General features: G+C 34.4%; 1 protein-coding gene and 1 pseudogene across 2 annotated transcripts in view; one reads left to right on the top strand and one right to left on the bottom strand.

Moving 5' to 3' along the window:
- Positions 1-1,812: 1,812 nt before the first annotated feature.
- Positions 1,813-3,215, top strand: LOC116532953 (annotated as a pseudogene).
- Positions 3,216-8,883: 5,668 nt separating this feature from the next.
- Positions 8,884-13,321, bottom strand: part of UBE2D1 (ubiquitin conjugating enzyme E2 D1) — a 37,992-nt gene continuing 33,554 nt past the window's right edge. Inside the window, exons 5-6 of one of the 2 annotated variants that reach the window (XM_032252525.1) lie at positions 11,597-11,690; positions 8,884-10,886 (exon numbers count right to left, since the gene is read on the bottom strand). In XM_032252525.1, the coding sequence (XP_032108416.1) occupies positions 10,841-10,886; positions 11,597-11,690 (140 nt within the window). In that variant the 3' untranslated portion in view covers positions 8,884-10,840. The remainder of the gene's footprint in view (positions 10,887-11,596; positions 11,691-13,321) is intronic. The other variant, XM_032252524.1, reaches the window with a different exon arrangement.

Here is a 13,321-nt window from a genome sequence, read left to right as displayed (position 1 = left end):
CTATGTACTATAAACAAAGATAAAGCAGATACAGTTTGGGTCTAATAAAACTGCATGCCAGCCTCAACTAAGCACAGGCCCTGATTGCATTAAGGTGGTTATCTTCACACTCTGTGTGATTAGCAGAACACATCCTTTGTTGGAAGAAAACATGAGTCTTCACAGTTTTTTTGCACAATGTCTGGCATTCAATAAAAGCAGACACACCGGTAACTCAGATAACAGAGTTAGCAAAGACTTTTAAATAACTGTGATTAAGAACTTCAAAAACTAGAGAAAAATATGGGAAAAAATTGAACAATTTAGGAACTCATCAAAAAACTGAAATATGTAAGAAAAGAAAACAAATAGTAACTTAGAACTGAAAAACAAACCTGGAATTAACCACAATGTCTGAAATGGAGTTGATGGATTTAAAAGCATATTGAAAACAGCAGGAGATAGGATTAATGAACTGGAAAAAAGGTCAATACAAAACTGATGCACAGAAGGACAAAAGCGGGGGGAAGAAAAACATAGAAAATACGTTTGAAAACATGTTGGATACAGTCCAAAGATCAAATATATTTCTTATACTGGGGCCCTAAATGGGAGAAATAGAATGGGGCAGAAGTAATATTCGATAAAATAATGGCTGAGATTTTCTAAAACTGATGAAAATGTATCAACCCATAGATTCGAGAAGCTCTGTGAACCTCAAGCAGGATAAAGACAAAGAAAATTACATCTTGTAACACCATAGTAAAACTGCTGAAAACAGACAATCTTAACAGCAGTCAGAGAAAGCAGACATATTACTTTAAAAAAAGCAATAATAAGACTAATAAGGCCCGGTGCGGTGACTCACGCCTGTAATCCCAGCACTTTTGGAGGCCAAACTGGGCGGATCACTTGAGGTCAAGAGTTTGAAACCAGCCTGGCCAACATGTTGATACCCCTTTTCTACTAAAAATACAAACATTAAGTGGGTGTGGTGGTGCGCAACTGTAATCCCAACTACTTAGAAAGCTGAGGTAGGAGAATCACTTGAACCTGGGAGGCAGAGGTTGCAGTGAGCAAGGTCACAACACTAAACTCCAGCCTAGGCGACAGAGCAAGACTCCATCTCAATAAAAAAAGAGACTAATAATAGTCGACCTCTCCATAAAATTATGGAATCCAGAACACAATGGAATGACATCTTTAAACTGCTGCAAGAAAATACCAATCTAGAATTCTATTCCCAGTAAAAATATCCTGTAAAAATGAAGGCAAAATAAAAACATTTTCAGAAAAACAAAACCAAGCAGAATATTTGTCACCAGAAGATGTGCACTAAACAAAATTCTAAAGTGAGTTCTTCAGTTAAAAGGTAAATGATCCCAGATGGAAACAGGAAAGCAATGAATACTGGAAAAAGTAAAATTGGAGGTAGGTATGATGACATTGACATACAAAACATCAGTGTCTTGTGGAATTTAACATATATGCCAAATTAAAATACATGACAATATGGCAAAAGGTAGGAAAGAGACGACTGGAACCCAGGTGGTCTAAGGTGTTCACAATTACAGGAAAAATGGTACAAATAATAATTGATATTAAAGTATAATCAAAGATAGATCTTCTAATATAAACTAATCACATGTACAAAGAATGTCTAATAAGTTATCAGAGGGAAAGAAAATGATACTTTATGAAAACTGGTTAAAAGAAGGTAAAAAGAAAGGGGAAAAAAATAAAACATGGCTAACAAGAAAAAAAGGCAAAAATGGGAACATAGTTGGTATAAACCCAACTATATCAGTAATTCCATTAAATGCAAAAGAATGAAATACTAAAATGGTCAGATTGGATAAAAACCAAATTAAATAAAACCCAACTATAAAATGAGGACTGGAGATACACATTTAAAAAGGGACACAGGAAGGTCAAAAATTAAAGAATAGAAAAAGATATACACTGCAAATACTAGCCAAAGGAAACCATACTAATATTAGCTAGAGTTTAAGGCAAAAGCATTAGTAGAGACATTTCTTAATGTGATACCACAATTGTATGTGTGTGTGTGTAAGAGAGTATCCAAGAATATGATTTCAAAATAAATAAGGCAAAAATAAAACAATTGCACAATCATAATGGGAAACTAACATATCTCTCTTAATGGCTGTGAAAACAAGCAAATAAAAATTGTAGCAATACATTCGTCAGCTTGCTCCTTTCTGCCGTGGACGCTGATTAAAGTCTGTCTTCTCCCTGCCGTCATGTCTAAGTCAAAGTCTCCTGAAGAGCCTGAACAGCTAAGGAAGCTCTTCTTCGGAGTGTTGAGCTTTGAAACAACCAATGAGAGAGTGAGGAGCCATTTTGAGCGGTGGGGAACACTCATGGACTGTGTGGTAATGAGAGATCCAAACACCAAGCCCTCCAGTGGCTTTGGGTTCGTCACGTATGCTACTGTGGAGGAGGTGGATGTAGCCATGAATGCAAGTCCACATAAAGTGGATGGAAGAGTTGTGGAACCAAAGAGATCTGTCTCAAGAGAAGATTCTCAAAGACCAGGTGCCCACTTAACTGTGAAAAAATATATTTGTTGGTGGCATTAAAGAAGACACTGAAGAATATCACCTAAGGGATTATTTTGAACAGTATGGAAAAATTGAAGTGATTGAAATCATGACTGACTGAGGCAGTGGCAAGAAAAGGGGCTTTCCCTTTGTAACCTTGGACGACCATGACTCCGTGGATAAGATTGTCATTCACAAATATCATACTGTGAATGGCCACAACTGTGAAGTTAGGAAAGCCCTGTCAAAGCAAGAGATGGCTAGTGCTTCATCCAGCCAAAGAGGTGGAAGTGGTTCTGGAAACTTTGATGTTGGTCGTCAAGGTGGTTTCAGTGGGAATGACAACTTTGGTCATGGAGGAAACTTCAGTGGTCATGGTGGCTTTGGTGTCAGCCATAGTGGTGGTGGATATGGTGGCAGTGGGGATGGCTATAATGAATTTGGTAATGATGAAAGCAATTTTGGAGGTGGTGGAAGCTACAATGATTTTGGTAATTACAACAATCAGTCTTCAAATTTTGGACCCATGGAGAGGGGAAACTTTGGAGGCAGAAGCTCTGGCCCCTATGGTGGTGGGGGCCAATACTTTGCCAAACCACAAAACCAAGGTGGCTATTATGGTTCCAGTAGCAGCAGTAGCTATGGCAGTGGCAGAAGATTTTAATTAGGAAACAAAGCTTAACAAGAGAGGATAGCCAGAGACGTGACAGGGAAGCTACAGATTACAGCAGATTTGTGAACTCAGCCAAGCACAGTGGTGACATGGTGACGGGGCCTAGCTGCTACAAAGAAGACATGGTTTAGATAAAAACTCATGTGTATGGGCAAAAAACTCAAGGACTGTATTTGTGACTAATCGTATAACAGGTTATTTTAGTTTCTGTTCTGTGGAAAGTATAAAGCATTCCAACAAAGGTAAACTTTTTTTTTTTTTTGCACCCATGATTTTGATTGCTAAATGTAATAGTCTGATCATGATGCTGAATAAATGTCTTTAAAAAAAATTATAAACACAATTAACAAACTTGATCTAATTAGCATATGTCAACACTACATCTAATAACAGAATTCGTGTTCTTTTCAAATGCATATATTTATCATAAATTCCATATGCTGGGTCATGAAGCAAGCTTCAACAAGTTTCAAAGAATTGAAACTATTCATATTATGTTTTCTGGCCATGGAGCAGTAAAGCTAGAAATCAATAGCAAAAATTTAATTTTAAAAAAAGCCCAATTTCCTGTAAATAAAATAATACATCCTTATATATGACTCATAAGTGAAAAAAAAATCAAAAAAAGAATTGGAAAATATTTTAACTGAATGAAAATATTGATATAGTTCAGAACTTGTAGGATCAGCTAAAGTGGTACTTAGAGGGAAAGAGTTTTAAATACATATATTAGAAAAGAAGAAAGGTTTTTAAAAATTATGTTTCATTTTCAAGGAGCTAAAAAAAATGAATCAAAATCAAAAACTAAAGAAAATATAAAGAAATAATATAAATCGATGAAACAGGAAACAAATGTACACAAGAAATTTTAAAAAATAAAATACTGATTCTCTGAAAGATTAATAAACTTGATAGCCTTCTAGCGAGACTGATCAGTGCAAAAAATTGTGAGGAGATATGTATGACTACAGATATATATTATCTTCAAAAAGATGACAACATCAATAACTTTACACCAAATAGATCAACAATTTAGATAAAATGCACAAATTCCTTGAAAAACACAAAACTGAGAAAAAATATATCTAGTCCTATATATATTAAGAAGAAACAATTTGTTATTAAAATCTTCCCATAACCACCACCATCACAACAAAAACTCTAGACACGGTGCCTTCGGAATATTCTTCAAAATATTTAAGGAAAAAATATCACAAATCTTATACAAACTCTTCCAGAGAACAAAGGAAATATTTCTTCACTATTTTTATGAGTCCAGCATAACTTGAGGTATGAAACTTGACAAAGATATTCAATAAAGGAAATTATGAACCAACTTCTCTCATGAACATAGTTGCAAAAATCCTCAAAAAGAATTTGCAAATAGAATCTAGTGGTTTGTAAGGAAGATAAATACTTTTCAAAGTGGGTTTTTGTCCAGAAATGTAAGGATAATTTAACATGTGAACATCAGTTAGTGTAATTCATCACACTACATTAATCAGAGAAAAGGATAAAAATCACAATCATCTTGATAAATGAAGAAAAAGCATTAAATTTAACTTGTAACTCAATAGTAATAAAAATGCTTTAAGAACTAGGAATAGAAAATTTCCTTGATATGAAAGAAATACCATTCTTAATACTGAAATATAAGAGCTTTCCCTTGGAAATTAAGAAAGGATGCTTGCTATTACTATTTCTGTTCAGCATGATATTGGAGCTCAGGCTAACGCAACAAAAGGAAAAAAAAAAAATGAAACGTGGCATATAGACTTGAAGAAATGAAACCATCTCTATCTACAGATAACATGATTTCTAAGTATAGAAAACTTTAGAATTCTACAAAATTATGTTTCAATCTCAGTTCCCTTTTTAAAAAGTGAATTTAGCAAGGTTGCAGGATACAAGATGAATATTATAAATTGCTTTTCTATAAAGAATATATAAATATGAAATGAAACAAAAATTTTTATAATAAGTTTAAAAAACTTGATACCTAGGAATGAGTCCAATGAAAAATGTGCAAGACCTCTACACAGAGGATTACAAAACAATTAAAACAATTACCCTATAAAACAATTAGACAATTAGAAATTAAAGACCACCTAAGTACACTGAGTGATTCACCTACACTGGAATGATGGTCAATAAGACATGTTAGAGACCCCAAATTGTGTCCCAAGGAAAATTAAGGGTCTATGTCCACGTTCTTTGAATTTGAGTGAGCTTGTGACTGTTTCATCCAATGAACTATATTCTGACCTCAAAGGCTAAGTCCTTTAAACAGGCAGCTTACTCCTCATTCTCTTGGAACACTTATCTCCAGCTGGCTCTCTCTTGGAAGTGAGCAACCATGTTGTGCAAAGATCAAGCCACATAGAAAGGTCATTAATAAGTGACCTAGAAGATAATACCTGTCCCAGTGCCGATGTATAAATGGAGAAACCTCCAAATGCTTTCAGCCTTAAGCCATTTGAGTCACTCTGAGATAAAACTCTAAGTAACATGGAGTAGAAAAGCCATCCCTCCTGTGCCTGATCTCAATTCCTGACCCAACAGAATCCATGTGTATAAAGAAATAGTTGTTCTTTTACACTACATAGCTTGGGTGGTTTGTTGTTCAGCAGTAGATAACTGGAACAAAAAAAGTCAACTTTACCAAAATTGCACTATGGATTCAATAAATCCCAATTAAATCTCATGATAAATGGCAAATCTGACTCTAAAATATATATGAAATTACAAGGAGCCTGAATAGTCAAAACAGTACTGTAAAAGAACAGAGTTGGAGGGCACACACTTCTCCATTTCAAAAGTTACTATAAAGTTACAGTAATCAAAACAGTGTGGTACTGGGGTAAGGCATATAGATTGATGGAATGGAAATGAGAGTACAACCTCTATGGTCAGTTGATTTTCAACAAGGGTACTAAGGCCATTCAAGGGGAAAGAATAGTTTTTCCAGCAAATTATACAGGCTGCCTGATCTTTAGAAGGGCCTGTTTACAAGGTTTGCCCTTGGCTGACATCTAGAAACCTGGCTTCTGAAACCATCCCTGAGTGATAAGATGTGCTTGCTGTGCTAGCCTGACTAGACTTGTTAAATAAACAATGTGATTTATGGTGAACACCTGCTTTCCTTCCAGGAGACTAGAATTTTGGAGAACAAAGGGTACTTACGTGATTAGCCCCTAATAAAAACCCTGGGCTTTGAGTTTCACACTGGCTTCCTTGGGCAGAAACACTATGCCCATGCTACTACTAGAGGAAGCCTTTACTCTTGTGGCCTCTTCAGGGAAAGCACAGGGAGCCTGCACGTGATTCCTCCAGACTGCCTGGTCGGTCTTTCCCCCTTACTGCCCCCACTGTGTATACTTGCCAGGTGGCTGTAATAAATCTTAACTGTGATGATGACAATATGCTGAGTCCCGTGCATTCTTCTATGGAAATACTGAAAGCGTGGACCATGGGACTGCAAAAACAAGTGTACCAACAGTGCTAACACAAGTGGTGTTACAACTGTTCCCACAATATGTATTAAGAGTTTATACTGAAATATTTAATATACAATTCATAGGGATCTTATGCACTCAAGAGATCTTAACAGTTTTTTTTTTTTTGAGATGGAGTTTCGCTCTTGTTACCCAGGCTGGAGTGCAATGGCGTGATCTCGGCTCACCGCAACCTCCACCTCCTGGGTTCAGGCAATTCTCCTGCCTCAGCCTCCTGAGTAGCTGGGATTACAGGCACGTGCCACCATGCCCAGCTAATTTTTTGTATTTTTAGTAGAGACGGGGTTTCACCATGTTGACCAGGATGGTCTCGATCTCTTAACCTCATGATCCACCCGCCTCGGCCTCCCAAAGTGCTGGGATTACAGGCTTGAGCCACTGCACCCGGCCCAGTTTTTCCTTCTAAGTAAATTATAAGAGAAAAGCATAGTTTAGACCTTCAGCATGTACCAGTTTAATAAAAGCAACCTCTTCATGAGAGAAGAAAGGCACATCTCTTCTTGATGACAGTAGGACCTAAGAAGGTGCTAACCAAGTTTTTAGAGAAATGTCTCTTAGTATGCAAAATGCCCCCCAATACTAATACTTTCAGGTGAATTTTCTCTCTTCCTATTAGTTCAGTTCATTTACAATTTAAAACCATATTCTTTTATATATATATATATATATAACAGGATAATGGAAGCAGAAATGTAAATGTAACAAAATACAAATGAGTGATATAACATCTATTAGGCTGTTACCAGGACACTATCAGCTGTCTACAAATTTTCAGTTATCACTACTACGGACAAAAACTCCTAAGGAAAACATATTAATCACACAGTTTACGAAGAGCTTACAGACACATTACTCAGTTCAAAAAGAGAGAGAGAAAAGAGTAGAAATGACTAGTTATTTACACACAGGAACTTTATAAGTGAAATTAGATGAGTCTCTACCTGCTGCCCTATTTGTGCAGCACAACCATCAGAATGATAAAAGAGAAGCATTATAAGATATAAGATTTTTCATAATCTGCATTATATTTTACAGCTATTAAGTCTCTGCTTTAAAGAAAAAAAAGTGTGAAAGTCCTACTTTACAGCTGAAGTGATAAATTTTTTAAAAATCAGATTTTTGTTTTATTTATTAACAATCACTTAAAAGATTGCAACAAACAAAGATAAACAGTATTTCAACAATCTGAATACAATGAAGCTCTGTTTTTATGGCCATGTCTAAAGCATTGATCACATTTTTCATAGCTAGTCCTAAGATCAGAGTAACAGGACTGATGATTCTACTGCAGAACTCAAATTCTAAAGCATAAGCAACTGGACTGGGCTTTTGTGCAGTTCAAACTACCAATAAACAGGCATGATATAGTTTCATAATCAAGAACCTCTTTTAATTTGGGAGGGAAATTAATTTCCTTAATCACTCCATTTAAAAAATACAGCACTGTGGGAGAGCAGGATCCTGACAAATGTCAATGACTAAATCATCAAAGATAGATCACTGTGATAAATAAGAAAAATATAAAACTGCAATGTATTTTTATCATTTAATAAAGTAACTTTTGAACATTAACTCTTAAGAGTTGCCCTTGATATGTAGTTCATTTATAAAGTAATTTTTAATTTTTCCGAGCAGAGTTTAAGAGGGGTAAAACAGGGAGATAATGCAAAAATGAATAATTAAATATGGTTGGCAGAGGCATATATGTAAAGCTTGTACTTCAGGAATCATGCTTTTGACATAGTTGGAGGATGGTGGTGAGGCTGCCCTTACAACCCGTATCAACTGATGTGGATAACTGCTGTATATGGCAGTTACAAGTGTTCAGAATCCAATTTGAACATGGTTTTCAACTATGCAACTTCTAGAGGTGGGATCCTAAATCCCCAAAAGACTACCAATTTCTCTCACTCCAAGGAAGTCCTTAAGCTAATGCTTAATCTATGAAAAGGCCCTGGCTTTTAATCTATAGTTTTAAAAAGTAACTGATTTTCTCCCTGTTAGAATTAAGCAACAATAATATGCCCAAAATGGTGATGTGACTGATCATGATGCCACTATGGAACTCAAGGTTTTTAGTTAATTATGAGAGCTTCTGCCTACTCGTTGAGTCTAGTACAATCCAGATGTAAGCAAAGGCAAACGAGTTAGACAAGTTTCAAAAACTTTAATAAAGAAAAAAAGACACTTCCAAAAATAAATGCCACACAAATGAAAGTTGTTTTCTTTTTTTAAGGGAAGATACTCAAGAAACAAAACCCTTTACTATCAAAATATACTAAATACTTAAATCTAATGATGTTGAGTGTTCAAATTCAGGGCAAATGTAGCTTATAGTAATATAGCTAGGTAGAATTTTTCATGAGATGGCTGTTTTAAGACATCACTTTATAGAGTTACTTTTTAAGCCTATATTTTCTTAAATTTCCATTTCACAATTCATTTATTTTACATTCATTTATAAAAACACATATTTTCTAACAATAGGTTATTTTGTGCTTTAATAATAATGAACCATGACAAAATACTCAAGTGATTTAAATGTTTTGCTAATGACTACACCCATCATAGACTCTTACACACTTCTACAGCTACTGCAATAATCAGAAGGGCTACAACTGTTCTTAAAAATGACACTCGCTCAAGGTTGATAAGCATGCTAAACATTAAAGAGATGTCTTTTCCCCCACGTTAAAACTTTCTAGTTTTCTTTAAAATCTATAAAGATAACCTGCTTATTTAAATCACTTTTGGATGGCCACTTATAAAAACAGAGGGAGGCATAATTTTAGCACTTCCTTTGTAACTTTTATAGTAAAAAAAAAAAAATGCTTTTCAAATTGTGATGGCATTAAAATTCCATTTTAGAAATCTAGATTTTAAAATTTTAAGAAATATGTCAATTACATAGGGGTGGGGTATTTTAATGAATTAATCTAGTGATTTGTACAGGTCTATAAAGAACTTTCTTCAGATTGGGTGATACTGCCTCATACTCATTTCAGTACTTTTAACAAATAATCCATTTAGATATAATCCCAGACAAACCCCAAATTATTCTAAATTCTCTTCCACAGCAAGGGATCCACATATATCATTTTATAGACTGACAATTTAGTAAAGAGATACTAACCTAAAACAATAAAATTTATATAACTAATGGTGACTAATGCCAAACATAATAGATCTGATTTTCACAATTTGGAAGTAATTTTCATGCAAAATTTTAGAGTTTTGATCCTTAATTATATTTTTATATTTTTAAGTAATCAAGACAAATAGTAGAAAAGGCATTTTATTTATATGGAAAAAGCTACAGTAAGATCTGTAAAAGGTGTCAATATAATATTGCCTATACTGGAAAAAATTCAAATGTGAATAGCAACAAATAAAAGTTACACATCTTCCTACTTAGCAGTGCAATTAATTCACATTGCAATAAAGTTAAGTCAAGTATAACAAAATCAAAACAAGTGTTTCTCCATAATCAGTATGCTGATTATTACAGTGTAAAGATCATTTCAGATTTAAGAAATCTGCAATCAATCTACAGAATATCCTAAGACAAGGGAGACACAGTTAATTCACTTAATTATCAGCCGCTGGGGTTTTTCAATACTGTTCACAGGGGAAAAGTAATGAGTTGACATACATGTAAATAGAATATATTTAGTCTATACAGTAAAAAAATACAAATTATAAAGTGAGCTAACAAAGAATGAAATCTGAATACAGATTTATAAAACTGACATCTTAGACAACACATACAGTATTTCTCATGTAAAAACATCTAGTTTCAGCAAAAAATAATTTGGTTGCTTTTCAGCTGCATTGTAGATCTTGTAAGCTGAAGATGCAGATGTCCAAGTATTTTAAAAACCATAATAAATGTCTTTCTCAATGCATACAAAATGATAAATGCTCTCATCACAGTCTTAAGGGTATTTTTGGAAGTTTGTTTTGTCTTGCTTCAGAAACACATTTAAAATGGGTAAAAATCAAATGGTTTCATGGTACAATGAAACAGTAAACAGTGCTCAATTTACTGCTAATGTTGAAAAAAATCTAGATTTTACAGTACTCTGGTATATATGAAAATGTTTTTCATTTTACATTGCATATTTCTGAGTCCATTCTCTTGCATGTCTGTTGTATCTGTAGATATACAAAAAGAATATAATAAAAACATACAAAATTAATATTTTAGAAGTATCTGTCTATATAAAACTATATATTCTTTTTATATTTAATTGCAATAATCACACATATATCAATTATTGGGTCAATGGGACTTAGGTTCATGCAGAAATAACAATTTTTCAACAGGAAAAACAATTTTTCAACTAATGGATTTCTCTGCAATCTGTATGAAAATGTATCCAAATATACAAAAAACAAAATGCAGAAACCAACTTCTAATAGAAATGTACAAAGCCAACCCTGAAGAAGCATTATCTACAAATTGCAAATAAACCTGCAGTACTGGCAAGATGAAGCAACTTGAGAATTAGGTCAGTGGGCACAGAATTAGGATGGGCAGAGAGAGAAATCTTCCTGGGAGAAGACAGGCAATACAATATTTAATACTTTCCAATGATTAAATTCTTTCATTTTTAATTTACCACCTAGAATATATATATTTATTTTTCAAATACAGACTATATACTATTGAACAGGAAGTGGGAAGAAACAAGATTTATTGTAAAAGGACAAATTGAGTTCTAAAAGAAAGGTTTACTTCATTGGAAAAAGATAAAACAATATATGCATAACAAGCTGTACTTAAAATACATTTATGATATTCATGTTTTAGCATACTATATAGGAATGTATCCATACAGAAACTAAGATTAGTAAACACTTACTTTTCTTTGTCTGATTTATAGATTTGTGCAATATCTGGTACTAAGGGGTCATCCGGATTAGGATCACAAAGTAGTGAACATATGGACAATAAAACTAGATTTAAAAAAGAACATCATATTAGACAATAATCCTTCTAGTTCATATAAATTACACATGTGAAAATAATTTTAGTGAATACAGATTCTAAATTTATTAGAAAAACAAAAGAAAATGAACATATCAAATTACATTTTATTCTATTCTGGTTGACAGCAAATTGATCTTTAATTTTTAAAGTTATAAAATTACCCCAGGATGGATAAAACATAAAATTATTTTAGCTTTTGAGGTTTTAAATTCTATTTGAGTTTCTATTTATTTAAAAAAGTGACCCTCCAAAGTAGCTATTAACAACCTTTTAAACTTGAGAGTTCTCTACAGAACAATCAAATTACACTTAACAGTCCATAATACCATTTGGATACTGTGCTCAGACATTCTTTTACTTTGGCTTAGAGCTACAGTCTGTCTACAAAGAAGAAAAATTTGTAAAAATTTTTTCAATGAGTACTTCATGTACTTTATTCATGTTGTATGCATTTAAAAATAATGTGAACAGCTATCTTCATATAACTTGCATATTTTAAAATAGAAATGAAAATTGAAAAAGTAGTTGTTACTCCAGTATGTCAAAATCCTAATGCAAATAGCTACACTTAAAAAAAAAAAAAAAAAAAGGACAATCTAAGATCTAAGTATCTGAAATAAGAGGGAACAAGGACTGTGGTTCCTCATTTGTCTGCTTCAATTGCATGCCACCACTTCTGAGGAGTTTCAGGGAACCTCTGGACCAACCTCCCATTTCCACTTGCCCCCACCTCACTGTGTTTCCTATTTTCCTACTCTTTCAAGTCCAAAGGTGGATTTATAGAGCAGAGTTAACTCTTACATGACAGGCAAATGGGGGGTATTATGAACTAAAGAAAAAAATTAGTATCTTATGCATCTTTCTTATCTTCTATCTGCCCAATGAAACTTCAAGCCCTTGTATATTAAACCAACAGGGTAGATTTTCCGGGCTAACTTACAGCCCCAGAATGCTTCCAAACTAACCTCATGATAAAAAGCAAAAGAAGTCATTTAAAATATGGAAAAGCTCCAGGCATGGTGGCATACACCTATAATGCCTGCTACTTGGGAGGCTGAGGCAGAAGGATCATTGACCTTAGGAATTCGAGACCATCCTGGGCAACACAGCAACCCCATTTCAAAAATAAAAAAAAAATTAAAAATGAGCTGGGCAAGGTGACTCACACCTATAATCCCAGCACTTTGGGAGACCAAGGCAGGAGGATCACTTGAGGCCAGGAGTTTGAGACCAGCCTGGTCAACACAGCAAGACTCTGTTTATATTTAATTAAAAGAAAAAATTTAAGGCCGGGCGCGGTGGCTCAAGCCTGTAATCCCAGCACTTTGGGAGGCCGAGGCGGGTGGATCACGAGGTCAAGAGATCGAGACCATCCTGGTCAACATGGTGAAACCCCGTCTCTACTACAAATACAAAAATTCAGCTGGGCATGGTGGCGTGTGCCTGTAATCCCAGCTACTCAGGAGGCTGAGGCAGGAGAATTGCCTGAACCCAGGAGGCGGAGGTTGCGGTGAGCCGAGATTGCGCCATTGCACTCCAGCCTGGGTAACAAGAGCGAAACTCCGTCTCAAAAAAAAAAAAAAAAAAAAAAAAAAAA

This window comes from Sapajus apella, unplaced genomic scaffold (genome assembly GCF_009761245.1).
Source record: "Sapajus apella isolate SASKATOON/1434 unplaced genomic scaffold, GSC_monkey_1.0 scaffold78, whole genome shotgun sequence".
Classification (NCBI taxonomy): domain Eukaryota; kingdom Metazoa; phylum Chordata; class Mammalia; order Primates; family Cebidae; genus Sapajus; species Sapajus apella.
This window is presented reverse-complemented; position numbering and strand designations above follow the sequence as displayed.